This window comes from Pleuronectes platessa, chromosome 10 (genome assembly GCF_947347685.1).
Source record: "Pleuronectes platessa chromosome 10, fPlePla1.1, whole genome shotgun sequence".
Lineage (NCBI taxonomy): Eukaryota > Metazoa > Chordata > Actinopteri > Pleuronectiformes > Pleuronectidae > Pleuronectes > Pleuronectes platessa.
Window position 1 is genome coordinate 8,553,643 of NC_070635.1, and position 25,820 is coordinate 8,579,462.

At 40.6% G+C, this 25,820-nt stretch overlaps 2 protein-coding genes across 3 annotated transcripts; one reads left to right on the forward strand and one right to left on the reverse strand.

Moving 5' to 3' along the window:
* Window positions 1-25,803, reverse strand: LOC128450054 (carcinoembryonic antigen-related cell adhesion molecule 1). Of its 2 annotated transcripts, none has more exons than XM_053433481.1 (10): window positions 25,683-25,803; window positions 25,189-25,515; window positions 24,162-24,434; window positions 5,430-5,684; window positions 4,347-4,619; window positions 4,016-4,270; window positions 3,768-3,876; window positions 3,451-3,491; window positions 3,318-3,367; window positions 1-2,020 (listed from the first exon to the last, which is right to left on the reverse strand). In XM_053433481.1, exons 1-10 carry the CDS (start codon window positions 25,726-25,728, stop codon window positions 1,805-1,807), a joined length of 1,845 nt encoding a protein of 614 aa, XP_053289456.1. In that variant the 5' UTR covers window positions 25,729-25,803; the 3' UTR covers window positions 1-1,804. The 2 variants fall into 2 exon arrangements, with proteins under 2 accessions (XP_053289456.1, XP_053289455.1); XM_053433480.1 differs by lacking the exons at window positions 24,162-24,434; window positions 25,189-25,515; window positions 25,683-25,803 and adding exons at window positions 5,804-6,082; window positions 7,297-7,626; window positions 7,829-7,953.
* LOC128450058 (carcinoembryonic antigen-related cell adhesion molecule 1) lies at window positions 9,944-13,120 on the forward strand. Its single transcript, XM_053433488.1, has 3 exons — window positions 9,944-10,041; window positions 10,263-10,592; window positions 11,661-13,120. The coding sequence occupies exons 1-3, from the start codon at window positions 9,996-9,998 to the stop codon at window positions 11,945-11,947; spliced, it is 663 nt and encodes a 220-aa protein (XP_053289463.1). The 5' UTR covers window positions 9,944-9,995; the 3' UTR covers window positions 11,948-13,120.
* Window positions 25,804-25,820: the final 17 nt, after the last annotated feature.

A 25,820-nucleotide genomic window follows, 5' to 3' on the forward strand; every position in this document is an offset into this window, starting at 1 on the left:
TCAGCGACTGAAAACAGCAGTTTATTAATCAGAAAATGTATCACAATCCTCATTCTGTCAATCATTCCTCACACGTTCACTTCCATGTGACAGATTCAGGTCAAGCTGAAGCTCACAGAAGTTATAGGTAAATAAATGACATTGCAATATAAACAAGGTGTGGTAAAAGTTTTGGTGCAGCTGAGATCATCCATGTGAATAACTCACAGGGAATTTGATCTCTAGCAATGATTAACTACAGTGGTGTCTGTGTGTGTGTGTGTGCGTGTGTGTGTGTGTGTGTGTGTGTGTGTGTGTGTGTGTGTGTGTGTGTGTGTGTGTGTGTGTGTGTGTGTGTGTGTGTGTGTGTGTGTGTGTGTGTGTGTGTGTGTGTGGGCAGATTGGGTCACAACCTGGTGACACAATCTGATTCAAGAGCTCAGGTTGTACAAAGCGTTTCTTCAGCGTGAATCAACAAACTGCACAGTGCAACATTAAACCATTATCCATATTTACAGTATATTAACATTACATTATTTCAATAGAACAAAGCAGGGAACAATAATCTGATGAGATTAATGTTGAGACCTGTGTCAAACCAAATCGCATCACTTGTGCAAAATTTCACACGATTCTGTCAAGAAACTCTTGGGATCATTGACCTTTGACTTTGATTCTAATTTGTTCTTCCTTGAATCTGAGTGAAGGTTGCTGGAAACATTTGAAGGAGTTCTGTTGAGGTGTTCTTGAGACATTGTGTTCAGATGAAGTGGAGACATGATAATCTTTAAAACCACAGGTTTCTCAAACAGTTGTCACATTTAAAACATAACGTGTTTTGCAATTAGTCGGGTGTTCATGAGCCAACTGAAGGAAGTGGTAAAATGACTTCCTGCCTCTAAATGGGTTAGGTCATGTTATAATTATAATACAAATGCAATTACACATTTGTTTTTTAAGACTTCAATTCAGACACCATTAAGTCACTCCGTCTATACATGTATATTTAAATCTTCCCGGACATCCACATTAACATACTGTCAGGGGACAATACTGAGGTGTCAGATCTGACACCTGATATCTACAAACTGAACTTCCCCTAAGAAGCATCATGTTCTGCTGTGTTGGGAAACTGAATTCTTTTTTACCTCACATGAAACCATGTATGGTGTTAGAAATGAATCATGTAAACTAGCTTCTCGTTTCTCATCCCACTATTCAAATTAGTTTCCTGTTTCTTCTGAAGCTTCCTGGTGAATACACCTTATCATCTGTTTAACAATAAACTTTACTGCCATTTACTGGAAACCTGTGCTGATTGAGGCCTCAGCTTTTCTACACCTGAGAAATATGCCATTTATTGCACATGTATAAAAAAAACAACCTCTTGGAGATTATTACAATGTTGACTATAAACTCTTGTTTTTCTTTACATTCAAGTTAAACTTTGTAGAAATCCCTCGTTGTTGCTTATTCCTTATGCTACTATTGTGATTTTTTTTTAAATTATAAACTGTATTTATAAGCTTGGTTTTCTGTTTTTCAGACAAGCACAACGAAGCATTTTTAAGGTGTTAATAATTAATTCATAACCAAGCTGCAAACTGGGATCTCCATGTACATGTCAAAGATAGGGCATAGCAGTGTCAACACTATGCAAAAATCTATGATACCAATACTAACCAACATTTGCATTGACAGAGCGCAGATGGAGCAAAAAACTCTTGGAAAACCGTTAGAGATTATGCAAACAGACAAAGGACAGGGAAGTGTGTGTTGGTCTGGTGATACTTTAGCTGCCTCTGTTCCACCGTATCCACTGGGATCAGGTCATTGGGTCCTGAGCCTCAGTCTGTGAACTGTTTGCACCAGACTGTGGAGTGGCTTCGTTCATTTGCTCCACATGGGCGTCAGTGGAGGATGCTGCAGGAAGCCTGTTGTTCACTTTGACCTCAGCGTATTCAGAGTTTTTCTCTAACTCCAGCTGCACCGTCCCACCATCCTTTTTCCTCAAGAAACTGATGTCTGTGTAGGTCACATCCTGCAAAAGATGATGAAGTGAGCAATCAAAAATATATGTTAGGCAAGCGTGAATTGAATATCCGCTTCCCTGGTGTAAAGTTGGTTTGTCAGCTGACATAGGGTGAGAGCGTATCGCAGAGACAGTATACAGACACAAACAACCATTCACACTCACACCTACTGACAATGTAGAGTCTCCGATTAACCAAAGCGAGAGGAAACCGGGGAACCAGGAGGAAACCCAAGCAAAAGCACAAACAACCATAACCCTAACCCCAACCCTAAACCAATCCCTAACCCTAGCCCCTAACGATCCCACCACCTTGTCACCCTTACTTTGCCCACTAATATATGAACAAAAAAAAATCTCAAATAAAGGTCCTGCAGTCTAATTTTAGAATTTCATGCAACTTAATGCACATTGTTTAATGCTCTGATTACAGTTAATATAACAATAATTGATTAAGGATGTTTGTGAGAGTCAGAATTGTAGCTTTTGCCATTTTAAGCCTCTAAAACACAACAGAGACCTTACATCTACATTACATTTAATTTAGCTGACGCTTTTATACAAAGCGACTTACAATAAGTGCATTCAACCCCGAGGGTACAAACCAAGAAAAACAAGAAGCAAGAAAGTACAATTTCTTAAAAAAAAAAGCAAAACTACAAAGTGCTATAAGTAAGTGTAAGAGCTTTTTTTTTATTCAAGGTATAGTCGGAAGAGGTATGTTTTTAGTTTGCGGCGGAAGATGTGTAAACTTTGATGAGTGTTTAGCTCGCAGTGAGGGAGCAACGAGCCGATTGGCCGAAGCAGAGCGGAGTGAACGGGCTGGGGTGTAACGTTCGACCATGTCCTGGATGTAGACTGGACCTGATCCGTTCGCAGCATGGTACGCAAGTACTAATGTTTTGAAGCGGAATGCGGGCAGCCACTTGTAACCAGTGAAGGGAGTGGAGGAGTGGAGTAGTGCGAGTGAATTTAGGTTAAAAACCAGTCGAGCTGCTGCATTCTGAATGAGCTGCACTGTTGGATGGCAGGTAGACCTGCCAGGAGGGAGTTACAGTAGTCTAGACGTGAGATGACCAGGGCCTGGACCAGAACCTGCACTGCCTTCTCAGTGAGACATAACATGGACTGAATCCCATTGGAGTAAAGTCAGCTACTTTAATTATAAAACTGTATGTCATTTTTTTTCCTCTCCTACTTCATGTTAATTGGAGTATTGACATATTTAATGACGGTTTGATATTTTAAAGATGAACTGACACTTCTGAGCTACTTGAGTGAAAGTGAACCCACTGATGATTTTTACCTGATTACGTGACGATGCCAGGCTGTTCTGGCTTCCACCTCCTGTAGAACCTGGGGAAGAAACAGTGATAAGAGGAAATCAATCAAGGGAATAAATCATAATGCATAAATACACAAACTTGTTATTAACTAACCTGTTCTAGTGTCTCCATGAGACAGATGTTTTCGCTGTTTTCTGTTTAGAGGGAGAATGAGTCATTATTTTATACAGTCATGCATTATCTGAGCTGCGAAAATGAAGCTTGACATTAGAAAAACTAATTTAAGTGCTTGATTACAGTAATACAGAGAAAGATAGTATCTTAAGTTAATCATTTAAAGTAAAACAAACATGTTTTGTAGGTGAACAGTAGACGTTAAACTTATCAACTTTCCAGTATTGTTTGTCATGACTTGGCTGAGACACAAATACACCAATCGGTGACTTATTACAAAGCTGTTGGTCACTTACCTTCTTCGAGAAACAAAATACAATCCACCAGCACAAAGTCCAACGATGAGACAGCAGGCGATTGTTATTCCAGCAATGCAACCAGAGTTACAACTTGGAGGTTGTTTGACTAAATCAAAAAGAGAAATCATTGGAACATGATTTAAAACTGTCAAACTATCTAAGATTAGTTTTATCTTCAGATTAGTTGATATAGTTAGGTATAATAATGTGAGCCAGTTGTCATTTGTATATTCACATCTCGTTACCTGTCACAGACAATGCATGCACTGCGGTTAAACTTCTTCCTGTTACATTATTCGTTGCTGTGCAGTTGTAGGATCCACCGTCAGAAAACTCAGTGACGGGTTTGGTGAACTCGGCAGAATGGCTGAATATATCTGTCGTGTTCAGAGACCAGGTGTAAGTAGCCGATGGTGTGGACTCAGCGGAGCAGGTTAATGTTAAGGTGTCCTTCACATTAATCTCACTTGGACCTTTGATTTGGACACTTCCTGGTCCATCTGAAAGACACAGAGATTTGTAGTTTCATCACAGACGCACAAACAAGGGGAAAATGTGCACGAACGTGATTCTTACAGTTTACAACCATGTTGTATTCAGCTTCAATACTGTTGATGGGGTTCGTGATTCTGCAGGAATATTTTCCGCTGTTCGTTTTGTTCAGTGGCTGAAAAGACAACACGCTCTTCTCACTGTGAAGTGTCATGTTGTTGGTCAGGATCAGATCAGAGCCGTCCTTCTTCCACTGTCTGCTGAAGACTGAGCCAGCGGCCTCACAGGTCAGGTTCACAGAGTTTCCCTCAACTGCCTGGTTTGTTGTGGATTTGACAGAAGCACCTGATATTCTCTCTGTTGGAGACAAGATACAGGATTTTGTGAGATGAATATGAAAACAGGAACAAATGCAACTGAGAGGTGACTGAGTGTTTAAATATAAAGGAACTTGTGAAGAGGTAAACTGCTGATTGTCTATCTGCTATTATAACATCGACAGCTTTAAACTACCTATACTCTTTATATACTCATAATATTGAATTGAATAGATCACACAACCTTGACTTTACTACAAGGTCAGAAGACACCGTAACCTTTGGACTTTGATCAGTTAATCGCTGAGTCCAAGCGACAACTGGTCAAAATGGAAATAAATTCCCTCAAGTCAAACTTGAGATATCATGTTAAAGAGGCCAAAACCATATTTTGTGAGGCCACTGTGACCTTTGACCTCTGTCAACCCAAATCGCATCACGCTGTCAGACCCTCTTGGGATAACGCATTCACAAGGCTAAAAGTAAGTGTTGTGTGAGGTCACAGTGACCTTGATCATTGACCTTTGACTTTGATTCTAATTTGTTTGTCCTTGAATCTGAGTGAAGATTGCTGCCAAATTTGAAGGAGTTCCGGTGAAGTGTTTTTGAGACATTGTGCTCAGAGGAAGAGGCCGGACGACTGGCTGTCGATGTGGAGACATGATCAAGTTCTTCTTTAAAACCACAGGTTTCTCAAACAGTTGCCACATTTAAAACATAAAGTGTTTTGCAGTTAGTCGGGTGTTCATGAGCCAACTGAAGGAAGTGAAAACAAGCTCAGTTTTTTGCAGGAAATAGATTCCTTTTTTAGCCCTGAAACAACCCATAAAAAAATTGTACTCAAACTTACTAAGTACAGAGATGAATGCAGGCTGAGAGGTCTGACTTCTGTTTGTTTTGTTGTTAAAGGCCTGACAGCTGTAGTTCCCAGTCTGGTTCATATTCATGTTGAGCAGTGGGAGCTCTGGTCCAGAAACAGACAGTCCAATCCACTGAAAGTGAGCAGGAGGTCTGGAGACAGCTGAGCACGTCAGGCTGACGTTCGAGCCGTCCTCATAATAATGTTGAGATGGAGACAGATTTAAACGCGTATTTTCTGGGCCAACTGAAAGTAGAACAACAGCAGAGAAGAAAATCAACAAGATATAGCGTTAGTTTCAAGAGAAATGAAAAGGCGTAGGGCCCACACCCTGACTCGTACTGAGGTGCAGGTTATTCACTCACAGCTGACGGAGAGGAACACTGGATCACTGGTGTCGTTACTGACAGGATTTACCACACGACACCTGAACAGTCCCTGGTCGTAACGGGTCACATTGAAGATAGTGAGATTGGAGTCCCCACCAGTGAGCTGAACTCTGTCACTGGCTGTGACCTCCGAGCTGCCGTTCAGCCAGAGGAAGGAGAGCGAGGATCCAGAGGAGGAGCAGGACATATGGACGGAGCTGATGAACTCTACCAAGTCTGTGCTGCTGGTTGTTATCATCACATTGGAGACTGGCTCTGTGGGCGGAGGAGATAAAGGGGAAACAAATGTAAAAGCAAACACCACAATGACGAGGAATGATTTCCATCTGAACCATGAAAGTTATAGCTGATGTTTGACCACCATCTGTGACAAACATTAATTTTTTCTTATCTTCAACCAAACCTTGACATTGTTATTGTACAGGAATTTTCAAATAAGCCAGACAGAGGCAACAACTTCTCCTCTCAACAACTTCTCTTTTCACCAACTTCAACTTTTTTGCGTACTTTATCAGTGGCAAGATGTAAGGACATCATTTGATTTGGGAATGAATACTTTAGACTTAACTATCCAATAATATGCAAACACATACATGTAACATAGAGAGTGACAGCAATTCTAGCCTTTCATGGATGTGCTGTTGGGATGGGTGATGCAAGTAGTGGAAGATATACTGGGATGCTGTGGGAGACCTCTTCAGACTTGATAATTGCTCATGTTAATCTGTTAGCGTTTGTTTATTGTTCCACCTTCTGTTCTCCTTGATGCATCAAGTCTACATTAAAATATTTTGCATAAGACATCAGCTGCTGCCTGAGTCCTCCTTCCACCAGCTTTCAGAAAACTTCCAGAACAGTTATGGGGCCTTGTTGAATTCTCCTCTACGATCATAGAATTTAAGGGGTTCTCAAAAAAAGGTCTTTGCTGTGGACTAACATCAGCCATTGTCTGGGGCCCCGTAGATTGGGATGCAAGGCAATGTGCTTTGCCCTTTTTACAAGCCCCTAAACAGCAAAGGACCACTGTTGAACTAACTCCCACATAGTTTTAGTTTTAACACTTTATTCACAAAACAAAATCATTTTTAAAAACATCGATTTTTTTTGCCTTTTGAACCATTGTATGAAAACATTAGATGTTTCATTCAATGATTGTTTTGGAGACTTCAGTCCTGGTGGTGGAAGGAGATGTATCAGTAACAGCAGGGAGGCCACTGCTCTTTACTTATTGTTGTTATTTCTACAGGTCTCACAGCTGCGTCTGTAGATAATTGAGATGAAGCCATGTGAGACTAAAAACTGCCCCAATAATCTAAACAGTTTGTTGAAGAGGTCAATAAAAGCCTCAATAAGCTTCTTTATAACAACATGTGGGACTTAACAGATTCTGTTTTCAATGAAATTGCATACTTTTTTAGTTTGCGGAGACAAACACACACATTTATTGCTGGAATTGAATATGTGCTCACCATATATCATCAGTCTGGTGTTTCCTGTTTGAGTTACACCGTCAGATGTTATAATGTTAACTTCGTATTTTCCACTGTCATTAAGAGCCAAATTCCTGAGCTCCAGGGATCCAGTAGACATGAAGAGGGTGATCCTGTCTTTATACTGTGGTGTGGTGTTATTCACATTTGGGATCGAGGTTATTATGTTAAGAGTTTCAGATTTCCAGAACACAGTGTTGAAAGTCACAGGTGGTTCTTGTGGCGTCAGCTTTGTGGTGAACAGCACCTTCCCTCCTACAGGTGCATTCAGCAGATCGTCCACCAACACCCCACCGCCTTCACACAAACCTGGAGGAGACAAATTTAAGACGTAAAGGAGACTTTGTATCATTAACTATTGAAAGTCTCTTTTCATTTCTTGGAGTCTTGTAATCCAGATTGTTTTGGATTTTGTTGAAAACAGTTGCCAAACAAATTCAATTTTGTTGGTTAAAAATAAAAAAGGTTAAAACCACAAAAAAGTGAATATGTTAATGGTCTTGCTTCTTACCTGTAAAGGTCACACAAAGAACGCAAAGTAAAATCAACAGGTTCATTGTTCCCTCTTCCTGAGACGTGCAGATGAGAAGAGCTCAACACTGACACTGTTCCAACAACCTTTGCACCATGAGAGCAACCCAATGAAACTGCAGCAACACATTCAAGTCTGTGGTGGAGAGGCTGCAACATGTCTCCCTCTGCTGGTGAAACTTGAACATCAAAGATCACCAGGACAAATCATTGGAGTGTCAATTATATAAAGATTTCTGTCCTTCTTACGAAAACGTTTTAGAAATCTACTAATTCAAATAAACACCCAAACAAAACTAGCATCTCACACTTTCTCCTAACAGTTCCTATAATATATTGTATATTTAGCTTCATAATCTTTCCCAGTAAACAGGAAAAAGTGATACTCAATCAGATCAACTCCTGGAATAAGTTTAAATATTATAGAAGAGGTTTCATTTCTATCATCTCACCTCTTGAACACAAAATACAAATATATTCCAGAGCAGTCTTGAGAATAAATCATAGTAAGGTAACAAAGGTATTTTGGTAAATCCTGATATCTGAAACTGCTGAGATATTAATATTATTATTATTAATAATCACAGAAAAAAGGCTGAGTGTAAGTTGCTTCCTCCATTCTCTCCTCCCATTTCCTGCTCACTTTACTCAAGTTAAGTTGAAATGCCATAATAAGTATGTTAAAAAAGCCTGAGCTTATAGTTTACACTGTCACAGACAAACAAGTGCGCACAGCACTGCACGTAGGTGAAGCTTTTATTGAGAATATTTTATTCCTTTTCACTTTTGCCTTATTTGTGAATTATTGTCAGTCTTGAAATGTTTTAATCCTGGTTCAACCATGGAAAACACACAAAGTTCTGTGAGTGTGTGTATAAACAACATCAGCATTTAGCTCAAAGTAAGTCTGTGCCTACTAAGTGTCCATCTCAGAGAGCTGTGGTCTCTCACGATGAGCTGATGAAGGATCGTTATCATAATTTCAGCATTATTTGAACCTTTTTAAAGAGGTGTTGGATTCTTACATCTCACTTACTCAATACTTCCAGCTTGGCAGTTCCTTGAATCTGCTCTCCTCCATTTGGGATGATCATCAACTCGTATTCTCTGCTGTCTTTCTCTGTCAGATGTCTCAGCACCAGAGATCCAGTGGATTTATCCATTAACTCACCTCTAGAGAGACTACAGCTCTCTGAGATGGACACTTAGAAGGCACAGACTTTCTTTCAGCTAAATGCTCATGTTGTATATAAACACTCTCAAGAGAACCTTGTGTGTTTTCCATGCTTGAACCAGGATTAAAACATTTTCGGTCTTGAAATGTTTGAATAAGGCAAAAGTTAAAAGGAATACAATATTCTCAATAAAAGCTTCACCTACGTGCAGTGCTGATCACCCTTGTTTGGCTGTGACAGTGTAAACTATAAGCTCAGGCTTTTTTAACATACTTATTATGGCATTTCCACTTAACTTGAGTAAAGTGAGGAGGAAATGGGAGGAGAGAATGGAGGAAGATTTGCAGCAACTGACACTCAGCCTTTTTTTAATGGTTATTTATAATAATAATGTTAATATCTGAACACTTTCAGATATCAGGATTTACCAAAATACTTTTCTTACCTTACTATGATTTATTCTCAAGACTGCTCTGGAATACATTTGTATTTTGTGTTGAAGAGGTGAGATTATAGAAAGAAAACCTCTACTATAATATTTAAACTTTTTCCAGCAGTTGATCTGATTAAGTATCACTATTTCCTGTTTACTGGGAATGATTAAAAAGGAACTTACTATGATGAAGCTCAATATACAAGATATTATAGGAACTGTTAGGAGAAAGTGTGGGATGCAAGTTTTGTTTGGGTGTTTATTTGATCAGTACATTTATAAAAAGTTTTCGTTAGAAGGACAGAAAATACTTTGTATATAATGTGTTTCTAAAAATATTTATATAATTGTCGCTCCTATGTTTTGTCCTGGTGATCTTTGATGTTCAAGTTTCACCAGCAGAGGGAGACATGTTGTAGCCTCTCCACCACAGACATGAATGTGTTGCTGCAGTTTCATTGGGTTGCTCTCATGGTGACAAGTTGTTGGAACAGTGTCAGTGTTGAGCTCTTCTCATCACGTCTCAGGAAGAGGGAACAATGAACCTGTTGATTTTACTTTGTGTTCTTTGTGTGACCTTTACAGGTAAGAAGCAAGACCTTTCACATATTAACTGTTCTGTGTTTATAGAAAAGTCGTGTTGACCTTTATTTTTTTTAACCAACGAAATTGAATTAGTATGACAACTGTTTGCAACAAAATCCAAAACAATCTGGAATATAAGACTCCAAGAAATGAAAATGGACTTTCAATAGTTGATGATACAAAGTCTCCTTTAAGGTCCGTCTCTAATTTGTCTCCTCCAGGTTTGAGTGAAGGCGCAGGGGTGTTGGTGGACGATCTGCTGAATGCACCTGTAGGAGGGAAGGCGCTATTCACCACAAAGCTGACGACACAAGAACCACCTGTGACTTTCAGCGTTGTGATCTGGAACTTTGAAAATACTAACATAGTAACCTCGATACCAGGTGTGAATAGAACTGATCCAGGCTATGTTGGCAGGGTCACCCTCTTCATGTCTACTGGATCCCTGGAGCTCAGGAATTTGACTCTTAATGACAGTGGAGGTTACAGTGTTAACATTATAACATCTGACGGTGGAACTCAAACAGGAAGCACCCAACTGATGATATATGGTGAGCACATATTCAATTCCAGCAATAAATGTGTGTGTTTGTCTCCGCAAACTAAAAAATTATACAATTTCATTGAAAACAGAATCTGTTCAGTCCCACATGTTATTATATAGAAGCTTATTGAGGCTTTTATTGACCTCTTCAACAAACTGTTTAGATTATTGGGGCAGTTTTAAGTCTCACATGGCTTCATCTCAATTATCTACAGACGCAGATGTGAAACCTGTAGAAAGAACACCAATAAGTAAAGAGTAGTGGCCTCCCTGCTGTTACTGATACATCTCCTTCCACCACCAGGACTGAACTCTCCCAAACAATCACTGAACGAAACATCTAATGTTTTCATACAATGGTTGAAAAGGCAAAAAAAATCTATGTTTTTAAAAATCATTTTGTTTTGTGAAAAAAGTGTTAAAACTAAAACTATGTGGGACTTAGTTCAACACTGGACCTTTGCTGTTTAGGGGCGTGTCAACAGGGCAAAGCAGACAATTGCCTTGCATCCCAATCTAGGGGGCCCCAGACAATGGCTGATGCTGGTCCACAGCAAAGACCTTTTTTTGAGAACCCCTTAAATTCTATGATCGTAGAGGAGAATGCAACAAGGCCCCATAACTGTTCTGGAAGTTTTCTGAAAGGTGATGGAGGAAGGACTCAGGCATCAGCTGATGTCTTATGCAGAAGATTTTAATGTAGACGTGATGCATCAAGGAGAACAGAAGGTGGAAGAATAAACAAACGCTAACAGATTAACATGAGCAATTATCAACCCCAAGTCTGAACAGGTTCTCCCACAGCATCCCAGTATATCTTCCACTACTTGCATAACCCATCCCAACAGCACATCCGTGAAAGGCTAGAATTGCTGTCACTCTCTATGTTACAGGTGTTTGCATCCTATTGGATAGTTAAGTCTAAAGAATGCATTCCTAAATCAAATTATTGCCTTATTAATTAAATCAAACCTCAAACAACAGCTATAGCTTTCATGGTTCAGATGGAAATCATTCCTCGTCATTGTGGTGTTTGCTTTTACATTTGTTTCCCCTTTATCTCCTCCGCCCACAGAGCCAGTCTCCAATGTGATGATAACAACCAGCAGCCCAGACTTGGTAGAGTTCATCAGCTCCGTCCATCTGTCCTGCTCCTCCTCTGGATCCTCGCTCTCCTTCCTCTGGCTGAACGGCAGCTCGGAGGTCACAGCCAGCGACAGAGTTCAGCTCACTGGTGGGGGCTCCAATCTCACTATCTTCAATGTGACCCGTTACAACCAGGGACTGTTCAGGTGTCTTGTGGTAAATCCTGTCAGTAACGGCACCAGTGATCCAGTGTTCCTCTCCGTCAGCTGTGAGTGAATAACCTGCACCTCACTACGAGTCAGGGTGTGGGCCCTACGCCTTTTCATTTTAAATCTGTCTCCATCTGAACATTATTATGAGGACGGCCAAAAGTACCAAAATTAAAAATGAAAAAGTGATTTTAATAGTCTATACAGAAACAAAACAACCGAAAATTGTTCTCTTCAGGATTTATTTCAACTGACTGAAAAATGATAACAACAATATACATATAATGCATAATTTTACAAATTTGGAACCCCAGATGCTGAGGTTCAAATAGTATTGGACTATTGCACCTGAACTTCTAGGGACAACAAATAATCAACACAACAGAATAAACAAGTGCCTCTTGTTTCTACCTAAGAACACTAATAGTCTACAGTATAACCACTAAATAATTCTGTAAATATCAATAAACATGGACCTTTCAACAGTAGCAGGAATGATACACAATGCCCCTTATGATAACTCAGCAAAGGGAAACAAGTTTTAGGCACACAAAATAAGTTTCTGTATGGTTAATCAAACACGCCGCTGGACCTGCAGATCTCCTGATGCAGCGGACACGCGAGTGAGCGAGAGAGAGGTGCCCCGTGCGTAGAGGCGCACCTCCGCTGCTCAAGTAACGAGCCAGTTTTGAGAATAAACGAAGTAGAAAGTACAGAAATATGTTCTCAAATGTAGCGAGTAAAAGTAAAAATCAGTCATCAGGAAAATCAGTACTCATGTAAAGTACAGATATGTGAAAAATCTACTTAATTACAGTAACGAAGTATTTCTACTTCGCTACTTCCCACCACTGGTAAGCGGAGGACACAGAGTAATGTCTCTCTTTTCCTGATCCAGACTCATCCACTACCATCAGTGGGTCTATTTCCACAATGGTTTGCACTGTCCTGAGCTTGGCGGGACTCATGTTGATCTAAAGACTGCATTTTGCCTGTGAAATAGACTACAGTTATATCTGTAGAACATTACTGCCCTGCCCCACCGAGTTTCTAATGTGGATGAAATGTAAAATAATAAATGACTAATCAATAATATTTTGTGTTTGTATTATTTCCAGTTCTTTGGTTTTACTAAACTGTGGCAGTCCTTATTAGTTTAATTGTATTTATTGAGTCACAGCCTGGTTTCAATGTATTTTTATTCTATAATCAAACAAATAAATGATATCTTATTGCTTTAAATTCATCTGTTTGTCTCACGACTGATTTCAAATCCAGTTTTAATAAATAAATCTTCACACTAGGCGACTTCCCAGGTGTCGCACAACAGACCTGACATCATTTGTTCTAGTGTCATTCAACCTTTAACAACATGATAACGTGTCTCATGTTGTTTATCACCAGCAGCAGCCTGATAACATCTTGTCATGGTGTCACTGTTACAAACTTTTATTAAAAAACTGTGCTTATGAACACTATCAGGCAACACCCAGCTCTGCTCTACATTCCACCAGGATGCGCCCTTGTGCTGCAACAGAGATTCAGTCAACAGTAGAAAGATAATCACAGTTCAGAAGGAGACAATAGTAACTGGAACCTAAGTGTTCAAGGACACAGAGTATAATAGGAGCTGGTGTCATTTACCAATTGTAATCTGTTCAACCATTATCTACACTACTCATCCTTTTACGTTTTTTTGCGGAGCTGGAGCCACCAACCACCTTTGTTGAGATTCGTGTATATGTTGTATAAACATTAAAAAAAAACTACATTTATACAAATGGTTGTTTGTCTCTATGTTCAGCCCTGTGATACTCTGACGACTGGTCCAGGAAGCACCCAGCCTCTTGGCATCACCAGATGGTAATCTCCCTCTGTAAAAGCCATGTCATCATCCATCAATAACTTTCACTGAGTAACAGCGCCACCTGCAGCTGCACGTAGGGATGGATTTCTGTTGGTCCTAACCGAGCTGCAACCAACAAACTTATTATTAGGGATGCACCGATATGGAAATTCTTGGCCGATACCGATACAAATATTTAAAATAACAATCTGGCCGATAGCCGATACCGATACCGATATTTGTTTATTTTCTTTTTGTTCTTATTCATTCACCTTTTTGTGCCAGAAAAATAATCAAATCATTATTTAAAAAGCACTATTTAAAAAAATGTCAGCCCTTCATCACTCTTATCTTTTAATGAGCTCAAATTGAATCAGATTTATGAAACAATCTTTGATTTAACTAAACTTTATTTAACAGAGACATATTATGCCCATTTTACCGCAAGTTGAAATGTTTCCTTGGGATCTTAATGAAATTACTGTAACATATTTTGGTCAAAATACCACAAGGATCATTTAAAACAGCACCTTGTTACCCTGTCTAAAACTCCCCTGTTAAAGTATCATATTAGAGAACGCTCTTCTCATTGATTTACGGTAGCAGTATTGCCCGTTTATTAGATGTGTTACGGCTTCTGTGTGTATGACGTGTGTTGTCAATTCCCTTGTTACCTGTGCATGAGACGGATGAATAGAGCCGGTGCACATGAGAATAAAGTACTTAAGCAGACGCTACGCTCATACTTTTTACGACAAGTTACACTGCGTGAGTCAAGATAACTTAACAAGCCCTCCTCAGTTTTACCTGTTTTGAGTGTCGGGCAGAAATCACATCGCGTCAACACCCACCGTGGCCCTTCGCGATGCTTGTTTTAATTAAACAGTCGGATTCCCCTGGTCCGCACCAGTTCTCAGTCAGCTGCTAGGCCCCCCCCGCGCGAACAGAGGGTTCCCCCAGCGGTCGCCGTAGATGAGGTGATCCGCGAGAAGGGCGCGACACGCGTCCAGAGTCGCCGCCGCTGACCGCGTACCCGGTCCCCTCCAACGGCCCGCCTTCCGCGCCGGCGATGGACACCGCCCCGCGGTTCAAGAGAAAGAAAGCCCCCGCAACAGCAACGCTGTGAGGTGCCACCGGATGAGAACCTCCCGGTGTCGCACGCTGAGCCTCCGGCGGTGCGGAGAGGTGCCCAGCGGTTTTACCACAAATATGAACATCGGCCAATGATATCGGTGAAAGTCAAGTTTATTACCGATAAGCCGATATCAGTAAACGAGGCGAGTATCGGCCGCTACCGATGTTCGGCCGATAAATCGGTGCATCCCTAGTTTTGAGCAGTGCATTTCATTTGTATTATTGTACTCTCCTTCAACTTATTTTTTATATGGGTTTCATCCCTTTTAATCTCTAACTCTTTTATGTTTATTTCTTCACATTGGCTCGTTTCTCTTGCTTGAAATTATGTTTTTTTTATTTTGTTGTTAGTGTTACTTTTGTTCTATTATTTCACACAATTCCATTAATTTTATTTGTATTATTTTAACCTAAACTTAAATTATTACATTTGTATACAGATTTATCCCTCTCATTTCTTTTACCTCTTTTTGTTGCTTGAAAACAGTTTTAAACTGTGCTCTTTGATATTAAATTGAATCATCAATGTTGTCTCTGTTGTGTTTGCTGTCCCTGTGAAGTATCGACCTGTGTGGATGAACTTTAGAAATCAAGCTGCCTCTCCTGTGGACCGGCCTGCAGGCAGCGGGTCTCACTCACGGTCTCACCTGGTACCTCCCGGTCATGAGCTGGAAGCCCAGTGTCGTCACGTGTGGAAACGGTTTCGAGTTTCGTCATTTCTGGTTTTATTTGTACGTGTGTGTGTGGGGGGGGTTCCTTGTTAGGAACAGTGTAAACCTCATGGGGATAAAAGAATGGTCCTATTGAGGCTAAACTTGGTTAACGTTTGGCATGAACTGGTTATGGTTTACGTCGAGGTCACATGAATCCCACTTGTATCAGTTTTTCTGAACTTAGCCCGAGTTTGCAGGATTACTCAAAAACGACTGGACGGATTTCCATGAAACTTGGTGGAAGGATGTGGGTCAAGAAAGAAGCATGCACTTTGGTGCAGGTCTGGATCTGGGGATGGATCCAGGAACTCTTTCTCTTGCTATTTAACATGGTGAGAAAGGATATGCTTTACTGATTGCTCAGAGAATAATTCGTGGATCTTGAGGAAGAAAATCTGAGAAGATTAAGGGACTGATGTTTATGAGATTGCTGCAGATCCACTCTTGCTTCAGATATAAAGCCGTGCATCATAACATCACAACATGCAGCGTTCACATGTAATAATAACTCTTATTATTGAAGTATTCTCATGTACATGTTTATTTTTCATTATTGAGATAGATGTCAACTCACGAGCATCTGGAATCAAGGATCAAAATGGGACAAGAAGTCATTGTTATGTACTTTCCCTCGAAATATATAGAGTATAAACACATATAATACAGGTGGGAGGAGGGAGCGGGGCTAAGGAGAGAGGTGGGGGGGTGGGAAGGGGTTAAGGGGTCAGGAAGTGGGGGGAGTCAGGATGACGAGGTGGTTGAGGTAGAGGAAAGATGAGAAAGGAGATTAGGATGAGCTCCGTCGTTTAAAACTAAAACATGAAAACATCTTCCCAACTTCTTCATCTCCTTCTCTCTCCTCCTTCTCCTTCTTCTCTCTCTTCTTCAGTTTTTTCCTCTCCTCCTTCTCCTTCTTCTCTCTCTCCTGTTGCTCTTTCTTTTCCTGCTTCTTCTTCTCCTTCTTCTCCTTCTGGACCTTCTCTCTGTACTCATTGGTCTTCAAGACGAGTCTCTGAAAAGACAGAGACAACATAAGTTTCAGAATTTGCTTATTCAATGTCTGAACATGAAACAAATCAATCTGTATAATTCAAATCTAAAATTGATCTGATGTAACGTACCTGAAGCTCAATGTTTTGCAGAATCAGGAGTTTTAATTCTTCATCCATTTTTCGCTCTTTTTCCACTGAGTCCTCCTGCTCAGCAGACAACTTCTCCTCTGCCTCCCTGATCTGGTTCATCAGATCCTCTATCTGCTTGAAGCTGGCCTCCTGTTCAAGGACGCTGCTCCTCAGCTTCGCCTCATAGTTCTCCTGCAGATCTTCAAATTTCGCCTTCCACTCTTGTTCCACTCTCACCTTTTCCAGGTCCTGGAGCTGAAGATCATCGAGCTTTTTCTCCAACTCTTCCTCTCTGGATCTTGCTGTGTCCACAGATTTCTCAATCTTGATCAAGTCCTCTCTGGCCTGATGCAGCTAAAAGGCAGTAGAGGCTATCTGCTTCCTCAGAGATGCATTCTTAGCAGTTAGCTGTTTCTTCACAGCATGTCTGTCTGCAGCTAGATCAGCGTTTTCTGCAGCCCGGTTTTCCAGAATAGCTTTCTCTGCCACATGATCTTTTATAACTGTATTCGCAGCATCCAGCTTCTTCTTAAGTACAATGTTTTCTTCAACAAGAGCATTGTTAAATACAGCTTGCTTCTTCAGAGCGGTGTTCTCTACATCCAGCTGCCTCTTCAGAGCGGTGTTTTCCGCACCCAGAGCAGTTTTCTCTGCCACCTGCTCCCTCAGAGATTTGTTCCCAGCATCCAGCTTCTTCTTCAGTGCAATGTTTTCTTCAAGCAGAGCAATCTCATATACATCCTTTTTCTTCGGAGCAGTGTTCTCTGCATCCAGCTGCTTCTTCAGAGCAAAGTTTTCTATACCTAGAGCAGCTTTCTCTGCAACCTGCACCATCAGAGCTTTGTTCGCAGCATCCAGCTTCTTCTTCAGTGCAATGTTTTCTTCAAGCAGAGCAATCTCATATACAGCCTTTTTCTTCAGAGCGGTGTTCTCTGCATCCAGCTGCCTCTTCAGAAAGGTGTGCTCTGCACCTAGAGCAGCGTTCTTTGCAACCTGCTCCATCAGAGCTTTTTTCTTAGCAGCCAGCTTCCTCAGTGACTGAAATAAAGTATATTTGCTATGAAGCGCTGGTCTACTGATGCGGTTTAAGGATGTTGGCTGGGAAAAGATTCTCGTGCAGTCGTCCCCTTGAAAGTTCTCCTTATATGTGTTAGTTGGCTATGATCTGGTCTGGCTTTCATCTGACCTGAATCATCAAAGCAAACTGTTATTTGTTTGATCTGAATTAATCTGTACAATGTGCAACGTTTTCTTTATGTAAAAGTTAATTTAAGACAAAATCAGAGTATCAAACGTAAATAAAAGCACTTAAATATCAAGTTTAGGTAAGATATCTTATAATTATTTCATTTAATACTTATTTCCAATATTTATAAACTAGGAACAGAACCAGTGAGTGGAGAGTAAGGGTGTCCTGCTGGTCTCATTTTTGACCCACGGAATCGGAGGTGAACATTTCATTCATCAATCATTGAAATGTAATTGTTTATAAAATTATTTCTAACATTTGGACCAGAAGTAGTTGATTCATGACTAGATTTGAACCCTTGTGGTTCACGGCTCTCAAATCTTCCATCATTTAATCTGAGGTGCACTGGTTTTATCACCAAAAAAGGAAAAGGAAAACTATCATTCTTTTATTGACTTAGATGAAGGTTCTGGGTTGAGTTTAGGGATGCACCGATATGGAAATTCTTGGCCGATACCGAAACCGATATTTAAAATAACAATCTGGCCGATAGCCGATACCGATACCGATATTTAAAATAACAATCTGGCCGATAGCCGATACCGATACCGATATTTGTTTATTTTCTTTTTGTTGTTATTCATTCACCCTTTTGTGCCAGAAAAATAATTAAATCATTATTTAGAAAGCACTATTTAAAAAAAATTCAGCCCTTCATCACTCTTATCTTTTAATGAGCACAGATTGAATCAGATTTATGAAACAATCTTTGATTTAACTAAACTTTATTTAACAGAGACATATTATGCCCATTTTACCGCAAGTTGAAATGGTTCCTTGGGATCTTAATGAAATGTCTGTAACATATTTTGGTCAAAATACCACAAGGGTAATTTAAAACAGTACCTTTTCACCCTGTCTAAAACAGCCCTGTTAAAGTATCATTATAGAGAACGCTCTTCTCATTGATTTACGGTAGCAGTATTGCCCGTTTATTAGATGTGTTACGGCTTCTGTGTGTATGACGTATGTTGTCAGTTCCCTTGTTACCTGTTCATGAGACGGATGAATAGAGCCGGTGCACATGAGAATAAAGTACTTAAACAGACGCTACGCTCATACTTTTTACACCAAGTTACACTGCGTGAGTCAAGATAACTTAACAAGCCCTCCTCAGTTTTACCTGTTTTGAGTGTCGGGCAGAAATCACATCGCGTCAACACCCACCGTGACCCTTCGCGATGCTTGTTTTAATTAAACAGTCGGATTCCCCTGGTCCGCACCAGTTCTCAGTCAGCTGCTAGGCGCCAGCCGGAGGGTTCCCCCAGCGGTCGCCGTAGCTGAGGTGATCCGCGAGAAGGGCCCGACACGCGTCCAGAGTGGCCGCCGCTGACCGCGTACCCGGTCCCCTCCCTTCCGCGCCGGCGATGGACACCGCCCCGCGGTACAAGAGAAAGAAAGCCCCCCCAGCAGTGATGCCGTGAGGTGCCACCGGATGAGGACCTCCCGGTGCCGCACACTGAGCCTCCGGCGGCGCGGAGAGGAGGGCGACGGAGGGACAGCCGCGGCACGTGCCCAGCGGTTTTACCACAAATATGAACATCGGCCAATGAAAGTCAAGTTTATTACCGATGAGCCGATATCAGTAAACGAGGCGAATATCGGCCGCTACCGATGTTCGGCCGATAAATCGGTGCATCCCTACTTATTATCGAAGTTTCCTGGCTGAATATTGGAAAATAAACTTAGATTTTTAATTACTTATAAACTTGGAACTGATTCTGACAATCGAATCTGTGACTATCAGTCAGTTCAGTTCCACACCTCTCACAGGAGATGGTACCCACTCACCAAAGTTACCAAGAGCAAGAACAGATGCTCAGGGTGAGGAGTGGGAATGGAAGATGAAAGATTCTCCATATTCCATGTTACTGAACCATCAAACTCATTCTAAAGCTTGCTTTAAAACCTTTCATAACTCTGATAGCTTCTGTCTTGACACACAAAAATATCTCATTCAGATCATTCATTTTATTCCCCTCTGTTGTATCTGTGATGACAGCGCCTCCCATGACAGGCCGAGGCATTGACGCAGTTCTGCCGATATACAGCCACTGTCCTTTTTGTCTTATATCTGTATCACTGCCATACATTTTTAGTTTACAACTAAAACGGAAGATTTGCTTCCCATACTTTATGTTTCATAGACGGCAGGAGCTTTAAAAACAAATCAGTGTACGCGAGTCATGCTCCAAACTTTATCTTTTCTCGAAAGAAGCTGACTTAATGAAAACCCCTGTTCAGTATGGAGGTGAATCAGTAACCATTAAGGTCAGTGGACAACCTCAAGCAATTTATACATCCATTCTGTAAGAAGGGGACAGCAGTCACACTGGATCAACATGTAAACATTAGAGACAGTGGAAATATTTTATGCCGAATGGTGAAACACTGGAGACAGTCATGAAAATGAAAATGAAAAAGTATTGCATGTATAATAAACAACCTCTTGGAGATTATTACAATGTTGAATATAAACTCTTGTTTTTCTTTACATCAGGTTCAACTTTGGAGAATTCCCTCGTTGTTGCTACCATTGTGAAGTTTTTATTATAAACTGTATTTATAAGCTTGGTTTGCTGTTTTTCAGACAAGCACAATGAAGCATTTTTAAGGTGTTAATAATTAATTCATAACCAAGCTGCAAACTGGGATCTCAGTGTACATGTCAAAGATAGGGCATATCAGTATCAACACTATGCAAAAATCTATGATACCAATACTAACTAACATTTGCATTGACAAAGCGCAGATGAAGCAATAAGTGAAACTTTTGGAAAACTGTTACAGATTATGCAAACAAACAAAGGACAGGGAAGTGTGTGTTGGTCTGGTGACACTTTCTCTGCCTCTGGCCTGTTCCATCGATCCACTGGGAGCGGTTTCGTTCATTTGCTCCACATGGGCGTCAGTGGAGGATGCGGCAGGAAGCCTGTTGTTCACTTTGACCTCAACTGCACCGTCCCACCATCTTGGTTCCTTAAGGAATCAATGTTTTCGTAGGTCACGTCCTGCAAAAGATGATAAAGTGAGCAAATAAAAATATATGTTGGGCAACTGTTTTGGGTAAAGCGGGAATTGAATATCTGCTTCCCTGGTATAAAGTTGGTTTGTCAGCTGACATAGGGTGAGAGCTTATCGCAGGGACAGTATACAGACACTAGCAACCATTCACACTCACACCTACTGACAATGTAGAGTCTCCAATTAACCAAAGCGAGAGGAAACCGGGGAACCTGGAGGAAACCCAAGCAAAAGCACAAACAACCATAACCCCTAACCCCCCCCCCCATACCCATATGAATGCTAATTGTAAAAAAAATCTAAAATAAAGGTCCTGCAGTCTAATTTTAGAATTTCATGCAACTTAATGCACATTGTTTAATACTATGATTACAGTTAATATAGTAATAATTAATTAAGGACTTTGTGAGATGCAGAATTGTAGCTTTTGCCATTTTAAGCCTCTAAAACACAACAGATACATAACATGGACTGAATCCCATTGGAGTAAAGTCAGCTACTTTAATTATTAAACTGTATTTCGATTTTTTTCCCATTTACATCACGTTTATTGGAATATTGACATATTCAATGACGGATTGATATTTTAAAGATGAACTGACACTTCTGAGCTACTTGAGTGAAAGTGAACCCACTGATGATTTTTACCTGATTACATGACGATGCCACGCTGTTCTGGCTTCCACCTCCTGTAGAACCTGGGGAAGAAACAGTGATAAGAGGAAATCAATCAAGGGAATAAATAATAATGCATAAATACACAAGCTTGTTATTAACTCACCTGTTCTGGTGTCTCCATGAGACAGATGTTTTCGCTGTTTTCTGTTTAGAGTGAGAATGAGTCATTATTTTATACAGTCATGCATTATCTGAGCTGCAAAAATGAAGCTTGACATTAGCAAAACTAAGTGCTTGATTACAGTAATACAGAGAAATATAGTATCTTAAGTTAATCATTTAAAGTAAATCAAACAAGTTCTGTAGGTGAATAGTAGACGATAAACTTTACAACTTTCCAGTATTGTTTGTCATGGCTTGTCTAAGACACAAATACACCAATCAGTGACTTATTACAAAGCTGTTGGTCACTTACCTTCTTCGAGAAAAAAAATACCATCCACCAGCACAAAGTCCAACGATGAGACAGCAGGCGATTATTATTCCAGCAATGCAACCAGAGTTACAACTTGGAGGTTGTTTGACTAAATTAAAAAGAAAAATTAAAACTGTCAAACTATCTAAGATTAGTTTTATCTTCAGATTAGTTGATATAGTTAGGTATAATAATGTGAGCCAGTTGTCATTTGTATATTCACATCTCGTTACCTGTCACAGACAATGCATGCACTGCGGTTGACCTTCTTCCTGTTACATTATTCGTTGCTGTGCAGTTGTAGGATCCACCGTCAGAAAACTCAGTGACAGGTTTGGTGAACTCGGCAGAATGGCTGAGTATATCTGTCGTGTTCAGAGACCAGGTGTAAGTAGCCGATGGTGTGGACTCAGCGGAGCAGGTTAATGTTAAGGTGTCCTTCACATTAATCTCACTTGGACCTTTGATTTGGACACTTCCTGGTCCGTCTGAAAGACACACAGAGATTCATAGTTTCATGACAGATGCACAAACAAGGGGAAAATTTGCACGAACGTGATACTTACAGTTTACAACCATGTTGTATTCAGCTTCAATACTGTTGATGGGGTTCGTGATTCTGCAGGAATATTTGACTGTTCATTCTCTTCAGTGGCTGAAAAGACAACACGCTCTTCTCACTGTGAAGTGTCATGTTGTTGGTCAGGATCAGATCAGAGCCGTCCTTCATCCACTGTCTGCTGAAGACTGAGCCAGCGGCCTCACAGGTCAGGTTCACAGAGTTTCCCTCAACTGCCTGCTTTGTTGTGGATTTGATAGAAGCACCTGATATTCTCTCTGTTGGAGACAAGATACAGGATTTTGTGAGATGAATATGAAAACAGGAACAAATGCAACTGAGAGGTGACTGAGTGTTTAAATATAAAGGAACTTGTGAAGAGGTAAACTGCTGATTGTCCATCTGCTATTATAACATCGACAGCTTTAAACTACCTATACTCTTTATATACTCATCATATCACTAATATTGAATAGAATAAATCACACAACCTTGACTTTACTACAAGGTCAGAAGATAGTGTCACAAAATAATGGAGAAGACTAAAGAATTACTGTCTTTTTACAACGGCCAACCAGCTCTGTTTCAGGCCACATACATTATTTTTAGATTCATATGAGGTCACCGTAACCTTGAACTTTGATCAGTTAATCGCTGAGTCCAAGTGACCACTGGTCAAAATTGAAATAAATTCCCTCAAGGCAAACTTGAGATATCATATTAAATAGGCCAAACCCATATCAGAATCAAAATCAGAATCAGAAAGGATTTATTGCCAAGTAGGTTTACACCTACCTGGAATTTTCTTTGGTAAAAAAGGTGCATACATTGAACATAAAACATACAAACACAATAAGTTCTTCACATAAGAAGGAAATAACTATATATAAAACAAAACAAAAATACATACAAAAAGTTAAATAAAAAGTTAAATGCAAAACAGGAGAGAAATTTGGATGTGCAATATGCAATATACTGTTATTTGTGTTAATGTAACACAGACTTGAGGCGTGGGGGCGGGATAAGAGTACAAGTCAGATGGGGGTCACGGGCCTTGTTGATAAGGCCAACTGCACCCGGGAAGGAGCTGGTCTTGTGGCATGAGGTTTTGGTCCTGATGGACCGCAGCCTCCTGAACAACCCCAGAAAAACTTTGACTCAAACTTACTCAGTACAGAGATGAATGCAGGCTGAGATGTCTGACTTCTCTTAGTTTTGCTGTTAAAGGCCTGACAGCTGTAGTTCCCAGTCTGGTTCATATTCATGTTGAGCAGTGGGAGCTCTGGTCCAGAAACAGACAGTCCAATCCACTGAAAGTGAGCAGGAGGACTGGAGACAGCTGAGCACGTCAGGCTGACATTCGAGCCGTCCTCATAATAATGTTCAGATGGAGACAGATTTAAACGTGTATTTTCTGGGCCAACTGAAAGTAGAACAACAGCAGAGAAGAAAATCAACAAGATGTAACGTTAGTTGCAAGAGAAATGAAAAGGCATAGGGCCCACACCCTGACTCGAAGTGAGGTGCAGGTTATTCACTCACAGCTGACGGAGAGGAACACTGGATCACTGGTGCCGGTACTGACAGGATTTACCACACGACACCTGAACGTTCCATGGTCGTAACGGGTCACATTGAAGATAGTGAGATTGTGACCCTTGAGCTGAACTCTGTCACTGGCTGTGACCTCCGAGCTGCCGTTCAGCCAGAGGAAGGAGAGCGAGGATCCAGAGGAGGAGCAGGACAGATGGACGGAGCTGATGAACTCTACCAAGTCTGTGCTGCTGGTTGTTATCATCACATTGGAGACTGGCTCTGTGGGCGGAGGAGATAAATGGGAAACAAATCTAAAAGCCAACACCACTATGACGAGGAATGATTTAAGTTATAGCTGATGTTTGAAGTACTATTTAATCCTGCTGAGCCTGAAAGCAGTAATGCAACAATCAAATGAAATGAAAATCATGAAAAACATAACAAATGAATTGTGAAAGATATCCACTTTAAAGCTTAGGTTTGTAATCCTGGAAAAGATCTCAAGAGCAGGCTACCGATACATCCGACCCCCCCCCCCCCCCCCCATCAGTCGTCAGTTCTGTCTATCGTCTCTGAGCGGTATATGTCCCTCCACCACTCTGACTTCTGAAGACTCCGGTCAAACCACATCATTTCAATCTTCATATAATATTTTTAGTACCAAAATTATTTTTAAAAAGTTAAAATTGTCCACACAAACACAACAGAGGAGAAGTTACGTTTAAGAGCAAATGTGTGTCACCACCATCTGTGACAGACATTCATTTTTTTCTAATCTTCAACCAAACCTTGACATCGTTATTGAACAGGAATTTTCAAATACGCCAGACAGAGAGTCACCAACTTCTCCTCTCACCAACTTCTCCTCTCACCAACTTCTCCTCTCACCAACTTCTCCTCTCACCAACTTCTCCTCTCACCAACATCCACTTTTTTGTGTGAATGAACAGATTCTGTTTTCAATGAAATTGCATAATTTTAGTTTGCGGAGACAAACACACACATTTATTGGTGGAATTGAATATGTACTCACCATATATCATCAGTCTGGTGTTTCCTAACAGGGTTGCACCAGATGTTAAAATGATAACATCGTATTCTCCACTGTCATGAAGAGCCAAATTCCTGAGCTCCAGGGATCCAGTAGATATGAAGAGGGTGATCCTGTCTTCATATCCTGCTGTAGTTGTATTCGTATCTGCGCTGAAGATTATTATGTTACGATTATCAAAGTTCCAGACCACAGTGATGATAGTCACAGGTGGTTCTTGTGGCGTCAGCTTTGTGGTGAACAGCACCTTCCCTCCTACGGTTGCATTCAGCAGATCATCAACCAACACCCCATCGCCTTCACACAAACCTGGAAGAGACAAATTAAAGACGGGCCATAAAGGAAACTTTGTATCATCAACTATTGAAAGTCTATTTTCATTTTTTGGAGTCTTATATTCCAGATTGTTTTGGATTTTGTTGCAAAGATAATAATTCAATTTCGTTGGTTAATATGTCAAAGGTCTTGCTTCTTACCTGTAAAGGTCACACAAAGAACGCAAAGTAAAATCAACAGGTTCATTGTTCCCTCTTCCTGACACGTGCAGATGAGAAGAGCTCAACACTGACACTGTTCCAACAACCTTTGCACCATGAGAGCAACCCAATGAAACT

Excerpts from the sequence above, each read along its gene's own strand:
- LOC128450058 (XM_053433488.1), top strand. The coding sequence starts at position 9,996 with ATGAACCTGTTGATTTTACTTTGTGTTCTTTGTGTGACCTTTACAG. Across the intron at positions 10,042-10,262 it reads TCTTTGTGTGACCTTTACAG|GTTTGAGTGAAGGCGCAGGG; the intron begins GTAAGAAGCAAG and ends TGTCTCCTCCAG. Across the intron at positions 10,593-11,660 it reads CACCCAACTGATGATATATG|AGCCAGTCTCCAATGTGATG; the intron begins GTGAGCACATAT and ends CTCCGCCCACAG.
- LOC128450054 (XM_053433480.1), bottom strand. The coding sequence starts at position 7,874 with ATGAACCTGTTGATTTTACTTTGCGTTCTTTGTGTGACCTTTACAG. Across the intron at positions 5,685-5,803 it reads AGTGTTCCTCTCCGTCAGCT|TTGGCCCAGAAAATACGCGT; the intron begins GTGAGTGAATAA and ends TTCTACTTTCAG. Across the intron at positions 3,368-3,450 it reads TCATGGAGACACTAGAACAG|GTTCTACAGGAGGTGGAAGC; the intron begins GTTAGTTAATAA and ends TTTCTTCCCCAG.